Source organism: Eptatretus burgeri, chromosome 3, assembly GCF_056783735.1.
Source record: "Eptatretus burgeri isolate ZD-2024b chromosome 3, Ebu_testis_v1, whole genome shotgun sequence".
Classification (NCBI taxonomy): domain Eukaryota; kingdom Metazoa; phylum Chordata; class Myxini; order Myxiniformes; family Myxinidae; genus Eptatretus; species Eptatretus burgeri.
In genome coordinates this window covers 18,143,396-18,164,120 of record NC_140963.1, presented here as the reverse complement: position 1 = coordinate 18,164,120, position 20,725 = coordinate 18,143,396, and the positions used below count along the sequence as shown (strand labels likewise).

The window sequence follows — 20,725 nt, the reverse complement described above, 5'->3', positions numbered from 1 at the left end:
GCGTTCGATTCAGTGAATCGGGATGTCCTCTGGAGGATTCTTGGTCTTCGTGGGGTGCCACCGAAACTGATCGATCTGATGTCTGAACTCTACTCTGGTACTGAGAGTGCTGTGAAGTGTGGTGGTACCGCCTCTGACTTATTTCCAGTTGTTACTGGAGTTCGTCAGGGATGTGTACTTGCCCCCACACTTTTCAGCACTTGTATGGACTGGATTTTTGGGAGGATGTCAGAGAGATCAAGTTGCGGTGCATCGTTTGGCAATGTCAAGATCTCGGACCTTGATTTTGCAGATGATGCAGTCATCTTTGCGGAGACTTTAGACATCCTCTTGGGGGCCCTCGAGGTGCTGAATGAGGAGTCGGAGCCGTTGGGATTACGGATTTCTTGGGTCAAAACAAAGATCCAGGCTTTCGGTGACATCTTGGATGCTGCTGTCCTGTCTGTGTCTGTTTGTGGTGAGGATGTTGAGGTCGTGGATAGATTCACTTACCTTGGCAGTGATATTCATGTCTCCGCAGGTTGTGAGCCGGAGGTCAATAGACGTCTGGGTCGGGCCTGGGGAGTCATGGATTCACTGGATCATGGGGTGTGGCGCTGCCGGTACCTGTGCGGGAGGACGAAAGTCCGAGTCTTCAGGTCCTTGGTACTTCCAGTCTTGCTCTATGGGTGCGAGACTTGGACTTTGACCAAGGATCTGAGACGGAGACTTAATTCCTTTGGTACCAGGTCTCTTCGGAGAATCCTTGGCTATCGCTGGTCGGATTTTGTGTCCAACGAGCGGTTGCTGAGAGAGACTCGGATGAGATTTGTTACCTGCATAGTCCGTGAGCGTCAGCTGCGGCTGTATGGACATGTGGCTCGTTTTCCTGACGCTGATCCTGCTCACCAGATTCTCTCAGCGAGGGAGTCTCATGAGTGGAGGAGGCCAGTGGGCCGACCACGTGCCTCATGGTTGCAGCAGGTTGACCATCATCTCAAGGAGATGGGGATGGGCCTGGCATCTGCCTGGGGGATGGCCAGACGGAGGCCCCTGGAGTACCGGCGGAAAGTGGACGCAGCGACGCGCTGTTCTGGCACATGCTCCCATACCTGACCTGACCTGCGGGTGACATTGGTTTATTTGTTTGTTTGTTCGTCTACCTGTGTGCAGGATATCTCAAAAAGTTGTTGACAGATCCAGATGAAATTTGGTGCACAGATTGGTTGTGTGACAAGGACGAACTGTTTCGATTTTGGTGAAGATCCGGATCCGGATCCGACTACGAGAATTTTTAAAGTGATTCTTTACCATTGAGAGATCGGGCCAAAAATGATATATATAGCACGATATCTCAAAAAGTTGTGGACGGATTCGGATGAAACTTGGTGGTCAATCATGTTGGGTGTGTGATAAGGACGCATTGATTCAATTTTTGTGAAGATCCGAAACCAGATCTGATATTTTTAAAAGTGACTAGACGACCTGTGAACCCGTTGGGTTGCCGTTGTGACAGCGGTTGTTTTAAAAAAATTATTAAAAAAAACATAAAAAGATAACTCGAGCGAACTATACCACTGAGGTTGTTTGCATTGATCAAATAATCCCGAAGAGTACTTGACTGGATCGGGAATTGAGTTTCTAATAATTTTTTCGTTGTCCGATTTGAACGAAACTTGATATTGCGCGTCAATGTGAAAAAAAAAACGGAGAAAAGAAAGTCGAAGAAATTATTGTGCGTAATCTTCTAAACACAATTTTATTTTTTAATGAACACGGACGTATTAGATCAAAATGGAGATGTTTATTTTATGCTTAAAAATAAATCGTTCTTTGTCTATACTAAATGTTTGAGATTTTAAAATAAATCATTTCAAGAAAAAAAAAAAAGATAGCTCAAGCAAACTATACCGCTGAGGTTGTTTGCATTGATCAAATTCTCCCGGAGTACTTGACTGAATCGGGAATTGATTTTTTAATCATTTTTTCGTTGCCCGATTTTAACGAAAGTTGAGACCACCCCGCAGGCGAATGGTGAGTAATGTGGCACTAAAGTTTTTGCGCTATCGTGTACCATTTTGGCTGTATTTCGGGAACATACATACATATACATACATACATACATACATACAAGATGAGAGTTTTAGTAATATATAGATTTTTCACCTTTGAGAGATAGGGCTAAACTAATATAAAGCACGATATCTCAAAAAGTTGTGGACGAATTTGGATGAAACTTGGTGGACACGTTGGGTGTGTGACCACGACAAATTGATTTGATTTTTGTGAAGATTCGAATCCGGATCTGGAGAAGATAATTATTTAATTTTTATAGTGATTCTTTACCATAGAGAGATAGGGCCAAAAACGATATATCCCATGATATTTCAAAAATGTTTTGGGCTCAATATGTTTTTGTGGATCAGGCATTGCATGGTGGTGGTACGCGCTCTACCGAGTGCCCTTCTAGTTTAAGATATGTAAATAGTCAGTGCAGGGAGGGGTTCATAATTATCATTCATTATTTTAAAAACTACTGTTTTTGTCATCATCGTCATCGTCGTCGTCATTGTTGTGGAGGCAACGAAGATTGGTGGAGGCAAAATGGGGAGGAGAAGAAGGAAACTTCTTTGGAGCCAGCAACAAATGGAAGGGCAATAATGTCATCGGGTCGGGAATCAAAATGCTACAATTTATTTGCACGTGTAAAATATCGATGATTCAGGTAAAGATTCAGGTGGAACGGGAGGATATGGAAAGTGATTCAAAGGGAATATAAACCATTTTGGCTGTTAATATTATTGATCCAGCTTTTATTGTTTTTGTTTTTTTGGGTTTTCTTGATTCTTCAAGAAGCTACTGAGAATCGTCATTCATTCTGTTGTGTTTATTACTGTTCAGAATATTCAGAATGGTTTTTTGCAAATATCTGATATTTCTTTTCTTTTCTTCAATGATGCCGAATATTTTAGTTCTGATTTGGTTTGTATGAATTTTTTCAGCCTACTTTTTGGCGTGATAGATGGGGTTTTGCGCGCGTGCGCGCGCCCGTGCGTGCGTGCGTGCGTGCGTGTGTCTGTGTATAGGTGTGTGTGTGTGTAGGTGTGTGCGTCTAATAACCTTTTTACCATTCGAGCTTTTGTTTTCAACTTTTCAACAAACCTCGATGAAAATATTGAGAAAATAATTAAAACAAGTCTGGAGACGACGATGGTTCACGAGCGGTATTTGACGATATAGATTGTTTCAGAAGTTAAGGATGAGACAATGTGATAATTTTTGACCAAGTTATAAAAATGATCAACATGATGTGGTACGAGTGACAAGTTATTAGCTGCAAAATGTCAAAAACCCGGTTTCGTTCAACAACTTTCAAAATTTGGCCTTTGCATAACCTTTAAAGGTCACAAAACAATGTTGTGGACATTAAAATAAGGAAACAGGATATGTCCTCTAGCTTATTGGAGTTAGTTCGTCGACCTTTGTGAACTTTAAAGGTCAAAGGTCAAAGATTATGACCTTTGGTGCAAAACTTCCTCTGGAACATTCCAGGAACAATATAACGTCATATAGGCTATATGGCATTTTGCACTCCTTGGATTATCCATACTTTGATGAAATCAGCGTAAAAACAAACTTGAAGGGGGCGTCACGGGCAAGGTGTTCGAGATAGAGAAAAATGGTTTCAAGACTTTAGGTGGGGAATGACCTCACGATTATGCATAAAAAATATTGTCATCCAAGCTCTCAAAGTTTAGGCGGGCGTATGATTTTTATGTCAAAATTCGCAATTTTCTAAGTTCGTGACCTTGACCTTGGGACAAAAATGAAAAATCTACCTCCGTGGGGCGATGCAGGTGCCATTGGGCTAACAAAATACCGAAAACCCCTGCCAGATTCGACAACCCTCTCGGAGAAGATGGATTTTAATGTCAAAATCGCAATTTTCTAAGTTCGTGACCTTGTGACCTTGACCTTGGGACAAAAATGAAAAATCGAGCTCCGTGGGGCTATGCAGGTGCCATTGGGCTAACCAAATACCGAAACCCCTGCCAGATTCGACAAACCACTCGGAGAAGATGTAACTTGAAACCGGCTACCCCCTAAAAACACGTTTCTTGGGCGTGGCTCCACCCATAATGGGCGCACCACGCCCATTCTCAAGAAAACACAACTAGATCATGATACAAACCTCCCACCAAAATTTTATCAGGATCGGATCAAAACCCATGGAGCTATGCTCAGGACAGACAGACAGACAGACAGACAGACAGACAGACAGACAGACAGACAGACAGACAGACAGACAGACAGACAGACTCACACCAATAACGAATATAGTGGTCACTTACTGACTCGTAAACCAATTGGGTTGAAATGTGAAACGGCAAAGTCATCGTGACTACAATAGCCCTTGTTCGCCCCGCCGCAGCGTGTCAAGCATGAGATGCCCTGTTTTAAAAACATTATTTTGTGTTTATTTATTTACCATCGAGCTTCAGTGGGTCTGTCCAGGTCATAACTTCTTACCAATTGAGCTTTTGTTATCAAATTTTCAAGAAACCTTTATGATGAGAATATGGAGAAAATAAATGAATAAAATGTACAATTTATTTTAACTGTCTTTTTCACGTTTACTTTGAGTACAAAGTGGACACGAACGGACTCGGCATTTTGAGATGCTTTCTCGTTTAACATTGAATTGGAAACTTTCTCAAGAACCATCCACCAACTTTGTTTTTTTTGTTGTTTTTATCTTCTTTCCAGCATATACAAAAGAAGGCAGCAGATTGGAAAGTGAATATGAAGGTTTTGGCAGGTAAACAGGACAAAACTCCATTCAGCATTATCTCGGGCCAAACTTGTTGGTCATTATCTTGTGCCATGCGTCAATGATGATTACTAATAAGTGTTGTTGTTTCCACAATAGAACTGCGTTACGACTTGCCAGCTTCTTATAAGTTCCACCGGAAAAATTCGGTATGTATTTTGAATATGCGTTGGATATATTTTAAAAATAATAATTGTGTGCTCTCTTTTGATTTTTGGGTATTTTTAAAATCATACAATCAGAATTGCTTGTTATGGATTATCCTGAGCTGCTCCAGAAGTCTCGCTTGTAGTACCCAACTCTGCAGATCTTCAAACAATTTCAGATTTCGTGACCAATTTGCCTGTTCTGTTTTCATCTATGAGCATCATCCGGTAGTTTGTATCCAGGCTGACAGCACCACCCCATAATCCCTATCCCACGTACAAGAGAGTTTTAAATCTCTTGAACTGTGTGTATACACTGTTATGCCAAACATGTGTCATTTTGCTGTTTTATTTTGTTTCAAGTCCAGCTTGTATTATTTACATGGAAAATTATGTTTCCGGTCATCCTATTTTGCTCCGCCGAAGTGTCAGGCCCGAAACGTCGGTGCTTAGTTTCCTTTTATGGTGGTAAGTATTAAACTATTTATTCTCGTATTTTGTTGTTGTTTTTTACAGACCTTTTATCCAATCATCGGCAAGGTCATGGAATCCATCATTGCAGTCCACATCAATTTTTTTTTTTCCCCAATGCCCTAATATATCAGACCATCAGTTTGGATTAATATCCAGTTGCCCAACCCTACACATGCTGCTCATACTCTCCCAACAATGGATGGAGGCCCTCAATATCAGACATGAGATCAGGGCTATCTCTTTGGACATATCTCATGCTTTTGACAGTCTGGCATCCCGCATTTCTCTCCAAACTGTCTGCCAATGCAATCCAATGCCAACGTCACACATGGCTTACTGACTTCTACTCTCGTAGCCAACATGTGGCTCTCAACGGAATCCTTTCATCTGCTCTCCATTTGAAGTCTGGAGTACCTCAAGGCTGTGTTTTGGGCCCAGTGCTATTCGTAATCTCCATCAACGATCTCTTGATTTTGTTGTTGTCTTTCCTAAGACCCAACCATCACTCTCTCTGGAAAATCCTCCATCTATTTGCTGATGACTCCACCTTCTGCCATGACATGTCTCATCCTTCAGCTAGGCACGCTGCAGCCTCTTCCCTCTCTCCAGACCTTGATAAAAAATCACAAGCTGGTCAAAACACTTGGAACAAGTCTTTCAATCCAGACAAATCGCACACTCTCACTCCCTCCGGAAGGTCCCTCCGGCTAACAATCCTGAAGAAATTCAGTCACTAGCTGTTGGGCCTCACCAAAATGACAGTTTCTATATTTCAATAACTTGAGTCAGTGGTTGTAAAATGGACGTGTTGGTTAATGTATAAGTAAGCTGCAAGGTAGGATGTGCAGGATTGAATGGATTGTGATATAATAGAATGTGTGATAAGCATTATGAATATGTGATCATCCATTAAAGCATCGAACAATAAAGGTAGAAAGTCTGAATAGTGAGGTTGCATTGTTGGGTTGACTGACTGTCCAGACCCAGCTGAGATTGTGGATCCACTGACGTAGACCCCTGCGGCCGCAGTTGTGGATCTACCGTTCAGAGAGGTTCTGGGCTGAAAGGAAGAACAGAGCCCAGCCCGTGGTGATCTAGGCAGTCACAAAATTAATCAGTTTCTTCCAGGTTAATGAAGTTCTTGCTTTCGGTGAACAACTATTTTGAGATTCGCAATTAGGATAAAGTTAAATATCATGTGTTGTAGAAGTGGCGTCATTTACAACATCCTTTAAATGTTAATCCAATGCTTTGGGAACCGCAGTTCCTGTTCAACAAATGATTCTGTTTGTGAGGGACAGACTTGTGAGAAAATAAAGTGTGGGCGTGTGCGTACGTGTGTTTTGTGTGTGATAATACATGAAAACCTCGAGCAAGGAAGGTAAACATCTTTGGCTAATACGCAAGCTTTGAGTAAAGAGTTTGAACATGAGATAGCATTGTCGGATCGACTTACTCATTGGACACAGCTGAGGTAATGGATCTGTTGGTGTGTGTGCGTACGTGTCACTGGAACTAGTCCTTGTTTTTGTGCATGCACACAACTTCCCATTACCTCTTCATGCATTCAACTTCTCCACTTTGGTGATATTCGTATAAACTTTGTGAATGCAATCATTCGTGTTTGGAACGTTTGTCGATCGTTCGTGCAATGTGATAACAGTAATTGTTAATCCCCCCCAACCACCCCCAGGTCGATATCGAAGTCGACTTCGTAAGATTTTCATTTGCAAATTGACAGCGGACGGCAGGCACATTTTCCTTGCACTTTGCTGCACCTGCCAGGTGAATTGGATTTGTATTGTGGGATTATTTTATTTTTTTTCGTCAGCAGCCCAAGTTCAGACGTACGCACTTCCAGGTGTTCATTCGAAGCCTGTGCTGATTTTGAGCACAGTCAGCTGACCTCGAGGAAAGTCATTTATCGGCGTCGAGGAGCAATTACGGGTTTCTTCGTTACTTCATGGTCAAAACTTAAAACTTTGGTCAGTGTAAGCAGCAGCAAAAAAAAAAAAAGAATGATTCACCTAAAATTTAAACATAAGTAACTTTTTATGCTGTCAGTAGTGATGTTACCAAATGGCAGTATGCAACCACAAACGATACAGTATGAAATGGAGAATAAATTGCTATTTTTTGTTGTTGTTCATTCTGGGTAATGAACCTTGCACACGTGTGTGTTTTCAACTCCCATGGTTTTCTCTTTCTTTCAGGAGTTTCTTGTTTCAAATGTTGCCAATCGAACCAATTCAGCATTGTATAATTTAAGCCACGTATATTAGACTTTTGTCTCTATTGATGGACTATATTTGTTACCTTTTATGTTTTTATGATGCGTGACTGAAGGGTGTGTCAAAAGTTAAGCCAAACCTCGAAGGTTTTTTTAGTTTACAAGGTTTTTGTATATCCTGGTGTTGGCTTAATTGTGGAGGAAATAAGTGTGATTTTTTTTTTTGGCAGAATCCTTCAAATGGTGATACAAGCATGAAATTTGGTACGAACGTTCCTTCAGGGTCGCTCTGCAAGAAAAAAGTGCTAGCCACGTGGATTTTCAACATGGCGGCCATTTATTTCCAAGATGGCCGCCAGGGTATGAAAAAAAAAAACAACTTTAAACCATAAAAATCGCCAGAGATGTCGGATTTATTTCATCTTGATGTCGATTTATAGGTCTTTGTCCTTGCAAGAGCCGATTCTTGAAAGACTGGTGGAATCGGTCGAAGCTGGGGAAGAAATTACTATGTTATCAAACTCTTCTGATTTTTACTCACCAATGTCTCCAATACCACCGAAAAAAAAGTCCTGAGCGATTCACTTTGGGGAAAATTTTTGACGGCATTTTGAATTTTTGTCGATATTTCGGCTTTTTTCGCACAACGAGAATAAGGGTTAGAAAAAGGAAAATACCGATTTCTATGTTTTTTTCTGGGATACTAGAGTACTGCAAATTGGCTTATATATTAAACATAACATGTTTTATCCCACTATGACAAAAGAATTTAGTTCTGACAGACGTCATATTAAAAATCCAAGATGGCCGCGAATATACGGGTTAAACCGAAACTCCGCGGCCGCACGGTCACGAGTCCAGACCGCCCTGGTAAAGATGGATATACATGAGTACAATAAAGTAACTTGATCGAAATGGTTTTTACTCCTACTACCCCATGCATCATAGTTGGAATGATAAACCAAGAAAAATAAATGGACTCTGCTTTAGAAAGACATTATAATAATAAAAACAAATCCAAGACGGTCACCCACTGGTATAGATAATGCCCGAACATTAGGCATTTACAGGTTGTTTTCAAAACACCTTGACTACCAAAAACGTACAGAAAACACAACAGCCTGGATACAGTTGCCTTACTGTGCTACTTCAATACATTATATTATAATTATATATCAAAATCAACACAAAATGTTACGCACACATGCATATGAACCTTGAACCAAGCCCATGTATAATGTATCATCTTCATCTTTGTCAATCACAACATCAACTGACTTGTTGTGGCAGCTCTCCCTATGACAACCCTATATATTTAAGCCATTTTTGTGGCAGGAACATTGGTTTGTAGCACACTGTCTTTTGGACAGTGTGCTAACTTTACATTTACAACAAATAAATTTAAGTACATTTGCGGGTGCCGCATCTAAGTCCGTCATAATTGGGCGCATAATGTTTTTTGTCCATAGTCCATCCCCATTCCAGCGCATCCAGGCATTTGTTGTCGAGTTCGTTCCACTGAACCATCTGGGGATGCACACGAAGGCTATGGAAATGGGCTGCACGCTCAGTCGGAGGGATTCGTTCTGGATCCATTCTATTACACCGAGCAACCATTGCTTGATACTGCGTGTGTCTTAGACTTGTCAAGGACTCGCCCTTCGCTCCGTAGAGTTGACAGAAGATTGAAACTCCCAAAGTACCGACCTCAGCTGCTGTTTTCTCTCTATCCGACAATGCTTCAGACAGACGTTGAATGCTATCCAACTTCGGGAAGGCTTTTCAGTAGGTGGGTTTTTCCTTGTCCAAAAGTAGATGATGTGGTGTCACATCCACTCCAAGAATGAATGAAAAGAATATTATGACGGATGGTCGGGTCCATCACTTCATGTGCTTCTCGAATGCTATACACCTCAGCACCTTTCTTGTGTGAGCTGGTCTTGTTTTCTTTTCTAATGAATATATCGGCCATGTTCGTTTTCCAATGGTGTATCAGCAAAATGAAGACATCTGTCTTCTGCGACAACCACTACAGATTGGTTATTCCGTGAAAAGTCCAGAGCTGCAGATACGATCAAGGCATCCGCATCGCCGTCGCTACATTTGGTTGTATGCCCTTTTGCCTGCAGGAAACTCGCAAGGACTTCTATTAATTGTGTCTTATTCTTGGTGTTTGAGAAAAATGTCTCTTGGTCCTTGTGGCATTTGGACGTATCACTGACCCTGATATCAGCTGACCGTTTGCCTGATCGCCTCAAATGTTCATGATCTTTTGTGGACGGCCATTCATATCCATCGAACACAACATACTTATTCGAAAGATAGGATTCGTACTGTTCAGCAACCTCTAGATAGGTAGTATTCTTCTTCCATCGAATGCGGTGTAGCAGCCAACCACCATCTATCACAATCTGCAGGTCTCCAAGTGGACCAGCAGCTTCGAGATTGATATTTGTCATATCTTTCTTGATGACCCTGGCTAATTCTGCTTTGTCAGACTTCCTCATGTAATAATCCTTGAAGAGTGATGTAGGTGTTGCCGACAGTTCATACATGAAGTATAACTTGATGTCCTCAGACTCTCGCTGTGCAAGTGCTGTGCAGCGCATGAACAATACGGATGGCTCAATTTGGATATTCTTCTTGGAAATTTTAATGCCGGGTTGGAGGTCATTTAATGTCCGAACGTGGTCAGATCTCTTTATATGTGCATTGTTCACAGCTACGCCATCTAGCGTCTGATGAATCTTCTCGCCCACGATTTCTGTCTCATCGCAGTTGATGCCATCCTCCTCAGTAGCGGTTATACCTGTGGTCAATGACCTTAATGAGGATATCTCTATGTTGAATGGGTCATGCTGCTCGAACCAGTCAATTATTTTTTTGCAAGTCCATCAGATCTCGTTTGCACCTGGCTTTACCCAGTTCTACGTGCTGTGCACTTGACGCATGACGTCGATTTGTCAGACTGGTCATTGCCTCATGAACAGTGGCGCAGTGATGCATAGCATAAACCCACTGATGCCTGACACTTTCCGTCATGCCACGACCTCGTGTTAGACCTCCTCTGGCTTTCATTTATCGCATGAGTATTTGCTCAATACATAAATCTGTCCACAAACCGGCCCAATATCTGTCGCTCCTGCGTATTGCGTGGTGACCTTCAGCGAACTTTTGGTAGAGCCATGGGTGCTTGTCTGGAAGATCTCTCATCATCTGGAGGTAAAGTCTCCAGCTTTTGGCATAATTTATATGACCGGACACCGCAAAAAGATTCAACAGTTTTCCAACAGCTGTAAGGTGTCCCTCCCAATCGCCAGTCCGCTCACATGTTATGAAGTCTTTGATGACACCGATGTAGTATAAATACAAAATCCACAACTTAGCTGTGCGGGATTGAGTTGATAAATGTGCCTTGTGTTTTGTAATGCACTTGTCTAATGCTGCTACGTCTTCTGAGCCAATTATCTCACTTAGTGACATGGACTCATCATTGTTAACTCGATCATTCAGTTCTTCCAGTTTGTGCACTTGAATCTGGCTCAGCTTATCAGTGTTCTCCAAAGTGCTGTTTTCAGCATTTATTGTTTCTGATATATCTGGTAAAATACCAGAAACCAGCTTGGTCATCAGAGATCTTTCAACAAGAAAATGTGCACGCAACACTCTGGCAATTGCTTTTCCTGTACTAATATGACTGACAGTGTTTGCCCCATGGCTTCCTCAAGGCCTGACCCTTTCTAGAGTAATAGTAGATTAACAGTTCTATTAATATACATGATGTCTGATAAAGTGCACGAAGGATTCTTTGAAACGTACTCAGTTTATTATATTGAAATAAATATATATATATATATATATATATATATATATATATATATATATATATATATATATATATATATATATCCTGGTGTTGGCGCAGTGGTTAGGGCAGCGGCTTGGGATCCAAAAGGTCCTGAGTTCAAGCCCCATTGGGCCACTGAATTAATACACCAGGGGGTTGACTCAGCCTGTCATCCTTCCGAGTTCGGCAAAGTGAGTACCAGTGTACTGGGCCGGTGTATACCCCGGTTAAAATAGGTGTACCATATCCCTGTGTCGTAAGAGGTGACCAGGGTTGCGTCAGGAAGGGCATCCGGCATAAAACATGTGCCAAATCACTATGCAGATCATACGGATGATCCGCTGTGGCGACCCCTAACGGGAGCAGCCGAAAGAAGAAGATATATATGTATATATGAATATATATATATATATATGAATATATATATATATATATATGAATATATATATATATATATATATATATATATGAAAATATATATATATATATATATGAATATATATATATATATATGAAAATATATATATATATATATATATATATATATATATATATATATATATATCCATTCTTTTGTATCTAGGCCCTATATAAAGTTCTGAATCAGTTGATTGCAAACATGGTTATGCCACCTTGAGAATGCTTTAATTAGATCCTCATATTGGATGGACATGGCACCTTTGTCTGTGAAACTGGAAGCATACGTAATAGGAAAGGGAATAAATACGAGTTAGAATAGCTTTATTTTCGTGTACTCATACATATCCATCTTTACCAGGGCGGTCTGGACTCGTGACCGTGCGGCCGCAGAGCTTCGGTTTAACCCGTATATTGGCGGCCATCTTGGATTTTTAATATGACGTCTCTGTCAGAACTAAATTCTTTTGTCATAGTAGGATAAAACATGTTATGTTTAATATATCAGCCAATTTGCAGTACTCTAGTATCCCAGAAAAAACATAGAAATCGGTATTTTCCTTTTTCTAACCCTTATTCTCGTTGTGCGAAAAAAGCCGAAATATCGACAAAATTCAAAATGCCGTCAAAAATTTTCCCCAAAGCGATTCGCTCAGGACTTTTTTCTGTGTTATTGGAGACATTGGTGAGTAGAAATCAGAAGAGTTTGATAACATAGTAATTTCTTCCCCAGATCACACCAAAAGGGATCCATTCCACCGGTCTATGAGTGTATTGATCGATTTCATGAACCAATAAATCAATTTTAGGACTTGCGTAACAATAAAGAAGTCAAATGACAACTATTGTGCAGGCTTCAAATACAAGTAAATTGGTTCTCATCGCGTTGTAGACGGGGACGGTTAGAATTGTTGGAGATCTTGAACAGAGCTTGTATTTTAATTGCTCAAAATAGTTATTGCCCCTCCAAAGGACTGCTAATGCCGAGGTGACAAAGAGGATGAGCTCTCTTTGCCTATGAAATGCCCCAAATGGCAAGCGAAACAAAGCCTCTGGCAGTCAAGCTCCAACTCGAGCCTTCTCGTGGTGGGGGTGTTTCAACAAACAGTGGTGGTGTGAAAGGCCAATCTCTGGCGCCTGAAAACCAGACGGCTCTGGGCCGATGAAGCTCATTAGGAGATGTAAAAACTCTGAAATAAAACTACTTGCGACCGAAATGCAGCCACATTGATCGATAGGACCCTGACACATTGTAACCATCAATGGTGGTGCACACCAGCCAATATCGACTAAACACAAAAAAGATAGTGTATGTCATGCACTACCAGGGCACACTGGTGGCATTCAATGCTGTGCAACTCAGCATGGGGATCAATGTCAACTAAACCATGGGTTTACTATCCCAAATGCTATCTAATGAACCCTTCAGTTGTTAGATAGCCGCACCCGAACCGACAAGATATGCCAGCGCGGGAGAGCCGAGCCAACGATAACGGGGGTTTTATATGTAGGTATCTAGATGGTGTACAGATCGCACGGGATTTAAATGGCATTGGATGAACGATCGGGCTAGGTGTAGGGCAAACGCATGAACCTAGCTGTATCCCATGAACGAAGGCAAGGTGGTAAAAGGATAAACCCTTGACCTTGCCATTGCGAGTCACAAATTATAGATACTCAAGCAAAATCAAAACCACAAACAAACTGGAGGAAATGTTGCCTCTGTCAGAAGGACACAGAGGAAAAGTTAATGTCACCACTAAGTTCATTCCAAAGGGAACAGGACTATGCTGGTTATACCGACATTGCAAACAATGTGCCATTGTTTCATGCCATCAATGATATGCCGATTCCACTTAATCCAGCCAGACTAGATGAAGGTGATGGTATAGAAGACACACTGGTGCGAAACAGAGCAAAATATTGTGACGTCCACGGGACTTGAACAGTCCCGCCAACGTAGAATGAGCCGAAACGATGGAGGCGGTTTATTTATTTATAACCCAAACATGGCGGTTCTAATCGCTCTACCGCAAACGGGACGAGGAAGGTGGCACGAGTCGCTTTTCACTGAGTTGATGATGTTTATTCGTTTTTACTATTAAGCAGAAATAACAAGACTCAGCAAGAAGAGGGATCCGGGGCGATTCGACGGGATGGTGTGGGATCGGGCGTGGGGAAAAACACAGACAATTCCAATGAATATAGAGATCTCAAACCTTCTAAGGCGCCAAGCGCACACACACACACACACACACACACACACACACACACACACACACACACACACACACACACACACACACACACAACGTAGCTATTTCTGGTGGTCAGGCTGGACCGTGGTGTGGACGCAACTGTCCCTGGATCGGCGCCGGATGAGCTGGCCTTGCTCTCGTCAGGGGGGCAGGAGAAACCGTGGTGCTGTCGACCTCCTGGTCTTGGCCCAAGTCCGCTCACAGCCGCCAGGGAACCAGTTCTGGCGCCAAGTTGCGAGCAGGAGAGGGAGGCAGGTCCGCCCGCCGTTCGACCCCGTACTCCGAGTCAGCAGAACCCCAGAGCCAACCAAGGTGAGGCACGAGGCTCAGCAAGGCTCCAAGACACGATGAAGAACACGATCGAATCAGCACAACAACAAGGATGCTCCCCGCGCAACAGCTTCCACACCAAAAAAACACGATCTTTTGGTTGTAATCTTCTTCCTCTTCCTTTTCGACCCCGAACAGAACCTTTTTATCCTCCTGCCCTCGTCACCTCCAATCGAGCCGTTTATTGGCCCACCGCCGTCGCCTTCTGCCATTCGTGATCACGGGGCGGAGCCATCCGCTGCACTGTCCTGTGACGTCACGGCCAGTTTCCAGAGAATACCAAAAAGGGGTTTACGCAGACACACTTACCCTATCCCGTGTCCCTATCTAATTACGTGACAATTATCATTTCCCCCCTTGAAGAAATGAACATTTACTAGACAACTTATCACCACTGAATTACTACTTATTACATCGAGATCCTGGTAAACTCGAACAGCATGGCATACCTAAATAAACATCCTAATTACCCTTTGAATGCATACCCCCCTCAAACGTAACACTGCCCCCTCCTCTGGTACCGCAGCTCCTGCAAGGTATATCACAGGCGCTACCTTACCAGCCTTAACACTTACTGACTCACACCTAATTAACCTAACGAAATAAAGTAGGAGGGGCAATGGGCAGCGAGTCGCAGCTAACTTACCTATCCTGCTTAATGTACTACCCCCTTATGGCCTTATCCTCGCCTAAACAATCATTCGTTTTTGTATTTTTTATTTTTTTTTATTTTATCACATGTGAGCACTGAGCGAAGTTGCACTCCATCCTCCGGATCATCGCTCTTGCCCAGCACTCTTTCAGTGATCTGGGGAGGGGAAACAAAAGGTTCCACAAAAACACAACACTTATACTTTACATTCCTACTCTAAGCCTTAACGACACTATTCACAGGATATTTACACTTGACCGCCTCCCCCAGTGGATGCTAATAGACCCAGCGTTACCTGGGGAGCCAATTTTCAAATTTGCTTGCCCCAAAATTATGCGGACATCATGCCCTTGCTGCACCTGTCAAGTTGTGCGGGATCGAGTGGACTCACACATCTTCACAACACTCACACCATGGTCATCATCACATTTCTAGGTCATGGTCCTCATTTTAATCATGCAGGCTGAATCCCGTCATGGCCGTGGGGTGGGTTACCACAAGATGATGGGGGCATCTCAGGTGCAACCATGCCCACAGGTAAGCTTTAGTCCAACCCGGACGTTTCTCCGCCCCGCTCCCTTTGATTCCCTCCCCCCTGGTAGCCATCAGCTCTAATCCCGTACAACACTCTGGAAGGGGTCTCACTGGCTCCTCTGGCCTTCCTGGGTCGCCAAGGTCCTACCCGCCTTGGTCGCCCAACCAGACCCTCTCCCAGTTGCCTCCAGACACTGTCACCATTAGCCACCAGGTGGTGAATCTCCTTGAAGGGGGTCGCAATTCACGCTCACCATGATCTTCAGCAATCCCTGTGGACAAGCACATCATCCCCACCCACAAAACCCACATGACTCTCCCACCCCATCGGCCTTACATGTGACACCTGCATTTCTAACACTTCACCGACCATGACCTTCCCTGTTACCACACCATGCCCAATAAAAAAAACAATGTGTGCACCATACATTTCACTTCTTTACTTAAAACAACTCACAGAGCACTTCTCACCCGATCCACGCACCAGCCATTGGACAGCCACTCGTGCCCGCTTTGTTTCCAATTACCCACTGTCCCGATTGTCACTCTAAAACCCAGCAGAACTCACAAACCCATGCCAATTTTCCCACAATTCATTTTTTTTCCACCAAAGGAGGGACTTCGCCACAATCTCACCAGCCGTGCATGGCCCGATATGCTCAGCCCGATCTGGTCTCCCGGACCCCCGACAGTGATCTCCGGACCCGACCTATGAAAGGGCATCTCGGATAGACCTGGCGGTTCAGCAGGAGGATTCATCCTCTCCGGGCTTGAAAGTCTATTGGAGGGTCTCTCCATCGCCGGGTACCGGCAATATCATTGCATGTGTCCTCTTCGCCCGCACCGGAAACAACTCCCCATAAAAGGCCCCCGTGGGTATCGGTGTAATGTCTCTTCCGGTTCCGGACCCCCTCGGCCATAATCGAATTGCTCTATTGGCTGGGCTGGACCCCGCCGCTTTGGCACACCAACTACCGAATTACCCCTTATCAAACTTAACAGTTTCTGGCAAATTTCCTGAAACATTTGGGTAATGCCAATTTCTCCCAGCCCCCCTCCCTGATCCTGGATCTCCGCCTGTCAGATCGTCACCGATGGCCTCTCTGGAACCCGACCCGGCCGACTCCACGAGGCCAGCCTGGCCGCGCACTCGGCCGCTCGGTGAACGGTGGGTGGATCCTGTAACTCCACTAGCGCTCGGACCTCAGGGTCAGGAAGAGCAGCTAAAAATTTCTCGAGTGCCAGTCTGTCCCACGCCTCCACTGTAAGGTCCCGATACGCGATCCTGACTGATTGGTAAATGTCCTGTGCCAGCTCCTGCACCGTCTCACCCGGCTTTAATCTGCGGTGCTGGAGCTGGGCCCGCACCAGATCACAATTTGCCGCGAACCCAAACCGACGGCTCAACGCCTCGCAAATGTGGGAGCTGGTCAACATCCCCTCCGCGATCACGTTTAACACGTCTGCGGCTGGTCCCCGCAACGTTGCCACCAAATTCCCTGTACGTTCCTGCTCATTCCACCTGTTTAGTCGGGAAATGCACTCAAATTGCGTCAGAAAAGCTTCAACGCTCCCTGACCCGTCGAAATTTACCAGGGGGATCACTTTTACGGTGGCCCGCTTCTCAGTTTCTCCCTTGTCCGAATCCAGCCCAGGGATCAAACACCCTTGTGGCTGCGTATCCAATTTCGGAGCCCACTGTGGCCAAAGATGTTTTGTGGTGAGGGTCTCATGGGTCAATTTTGCCTCCTGTTCCAAACGTTGAATGGACCGATTCACCTCTTCCCGCAGGATCTTCTGGGCCTGCACAACCTCCTCCAAGGCTCCGTCGCGAGTTAGTAGCTGCTCCTCAACCAACCCGGACACTCTACTTACAAAAGACGGCTCTACCAGGCCTTTATCCAAGACTTCATCTTGGCTCATAATTTTATCTTGTTCGTCCAAACGAGCCTCCAATTCTTTTACCTCCTCCGCCAAATTCATCCCTTGCTTCCTCAGCTCTCCCCACTCTTCAACTTGCAGCTGCATACGAGCATCCACGCAGGCACGATGACGTTCCAGGCTTTCATCCACTTTATCAACCCGAATGTTCGTTGCATCAATTTTATCTACCAATTTTTTTCGTATATTTTCCCCCTCCAATGTAATTTCTACCTTTGTTTCCTCCAATCTATCCTCGAATTTACTTTGTATTTCTCCCAATTTAACATCCACACTATCCTGCATCTCAGTTTTCATTTTCTCCATATTTTCCCCCAATTCATCCCTCATTAAATCAATCCGTGCACCCAACTGTACCCCCATTACCCCCAATTGATCTGTCATTTCTGCCCTCTGTGTCACGAATTGATTTGCCATTTCTGCCCTCTGTGCCGTCATTTCTGCCCTCTGTGTCACGAATTGATTTTCCATTTGTACCGTCATGTCCCCTATTAAACGTTCCAACAGTGTCTGGATCGACATCGCTCCGGTATCCGGCACTGCCGGCCACGTTACGGGCAATGAAGCATGGTCCACGCTCGGAATGGGGGAGGTTCCAACCCTACCCCCGTCTCTCCCTTCTTCCCCCGACTCGCTGCCAGACACGTGGCCTTCCTCCTCAAACATCTGCACATCCGCCATGGTGCAGAAGTCCCGTTTGCCGCCAATTAATTTAAATTTGAAAAATCCCGCCAAAATTTTCCTGCGCTCGCGCACTTTTCTGTAGTAATTTTATATTCCAATTCGTGGCGAGATTTTAATCTTGGTATATTCTCCCGATACCAAATATAATTTAGAGGGGTTCGAACATCCAACACCCTGACACCAATGTGACGTCCACGGGACTTGAACAGTCCCGCCAACGTAGAATGAGCCGAAACGATGGAGGCGGTTTATTTATTTATAACCCAAACATGGCGGTTCTAATCGCTCTACCGCAAACGGGACGAGGAAGGTGGCACGAGTCACTTTTCACTGAGTTGATGATGTTTATTCGTTTTTACTATTAAGCAGAAATAACAAGACTCGGCAAGAAGAGGGATCCGGGGCGATTCGACGGGATGGTGTGGGATCGGGCGTGGGGAAAAACACAGACAATTCCAATGAATATAGAGATCTCAAACCTTCTAAGGCGCCAAGCACAAGCACACACACACACACACACACACACACACACACACACACACACACACACACACACACACACACACACACACACACACACACACACACACACACACACACACACACACACACACATACACACACACACACACATACACACACATACACACACACACACACACACACACACACACACACACACACCCCGTAGCTATTTCTGGTGGTCAGGCTGGACCGTGGTGTGGACGCAACTGTCCTTGGATCGGCGCCGGACGAGCTGGCCTTGCTCTCATCAGGGGGGCAGGATTAACCGTGGTGCTGTCGACCTCCTGGTCTTGGCCCAAGTACGCTCACAGCCGCCAGGGAACCAGTTCTGGCGCCAAGTTGCGAGCAGGAGAGGGAGGCAGGTCCGCCCGCCGTTCGACCCCGTACTCCGAGTCAACAGAACCCCAGAGCCAACCAAGGTGAGGGACGAGGCTCAGCAAGGCTCCAAGACACGATGAAGAACACGATCGAATCAGCACAACAACAAGGATGCTCCCCGCGCAACAGCTTCCACACCAAAAAAACACGATCTTTTGGTTGTAATCTTCTTCCTCTTCCTTTTCGACCCCGAACAGAACCTTTTTATCCTCCTGCCCTCGTCACCTCCAATCGAGCCGTTTATTGGCCCACCGCCGTCGCCTTCTGCCAATCGTGATCACGGGGCGGAGCCATCCGCTGCACTGTCCTGTGACATCACGGCCAGTCTCCAGAGAATACCAAAAAGGGGTTTACGCAGACACACTTACCCTATCCCGTGTCCCTATCTAATTACGTGACAATTATCATTTCCCCCCTTGAAGAAATGAACATTTACTCGACAACTTATCACCACTGAATTACTACTTATTACATCGAGATCCTGGTAAACTCGAACAGCATGGCATACCTAATTAAACATCCTAATTACCCTTTGAATGCATACCCCCCCTCAAACGTAACAATATCACTAAAGCTGTAGATTGTTGTTCAATAGCACAAAGCTAAAAAGGACACAGAAGAGAGCGACTGCAAGTACTTCGACATGCAGAGAAGAAACCCGCAGTAAGAGGCAAAGAACATCAGATCCACCAAAACCTTCATCAGTATGTTTTTTGTGTGAAGAAGAGGCTGAAACATCAACTGTACGACAAGCAATGACAATGCAATTGAATGAAAGACTCCAATGAGTGTGCCAGGACTCTGAATGATGGAAAGCTCCTCACAAAGCTCAGTGCCGGCGTTGCTATTGCGCTGGAGTTGAAATATCATCCTGCTTGCCTGGTAGCTGTATACAATCGAGAACGAGCCCATCATAATTTGATTAAGCAAGAATAGAGCTGCAAAAAGCCAGGTAAAGAGTTGTACCCCATTGCTTTTTCAGAACTTATCATCTACATCACTGACACCAGAACTGCCACCGAGGGAACAGATTCAGTTATATTTAGGCTGGCAGATTTAGCTTCACTGTACAAGCAGAGATGAGATCAACTCGGTGTGGACTCTCCTGATGTCAACTCAACAAGGTTAAAGGAACAGTTACTCTCGCGTATTCCCGAGCTTGAAGCGCATCAGAAAGGACGCGATGTCCTGATAGCATTAAAAAATGACATAGTCTCAGTTCTCGCTGATGCTAGTAAATATGGTGAAGCTATTCACTTAGCTAAAGCTGCTGCTATCATATGTAAAGAGATGCTTAATCACAAGACAAAATTCAACGATCAGTTCAAGGAAGGATCTGGTGAAGAATCAATTCCTCCATCACTTCTACAGTTTGTGTGTAATATGGAACACGGTGTCGATATTAAGTCACATCTGAAACATGGTTTAGTAAAATCAGACTTAGCTATTGCACAACTGTTGTAGTACAACTGCTACACAAACTACAGAGAAGGATCAGC

The 20,725-nt window shown here is 44.2% G+C and overlaps 2 protein-coding genes across 7 annotated transcripts in view; one reads left to right on the top strand and one right to left on the bottom strand.

Moving 5' to 3' along the window:
• Positions 1-12,766, top strand: part of METTL5 (methyltransferase 5, N6-adenosine) — a 52,378-nt gene extending 39,612 nt beyond the window's left edge. For 3 of the 6 annotated variants that reach the window (XM_085872546.1, XM_085872540.1, XM_085872544.1), the window contains exons 5-7: positions 4,747-4,798; positions 4,910-4,959; positions 5,473-7,117. In XM_085872546.1, the coding sequence (XP_085728672.1) occupies positions 4,747-4,798; positions 4,910-4,959; positions 5,473-5,553 (183 nt within the window). In that variant the 3' untranslated portion in view covers positions 5,554-7,117. The other 3 variants (XM_085872543.1, XM_085872541.1, XM_085872542.1) reach the window with 3 other exon arrangements.
• Positions 1-20,725, bottom strand: part of LOC147029478 (natural resistance-associated macrophage protein 2-like) — a 166,682-nt gene that overhangs the window by 138,046 nt on the left and 7,911 nt on the right. The gene's annotated exons all lie outside the window — the stretch shown is intronic.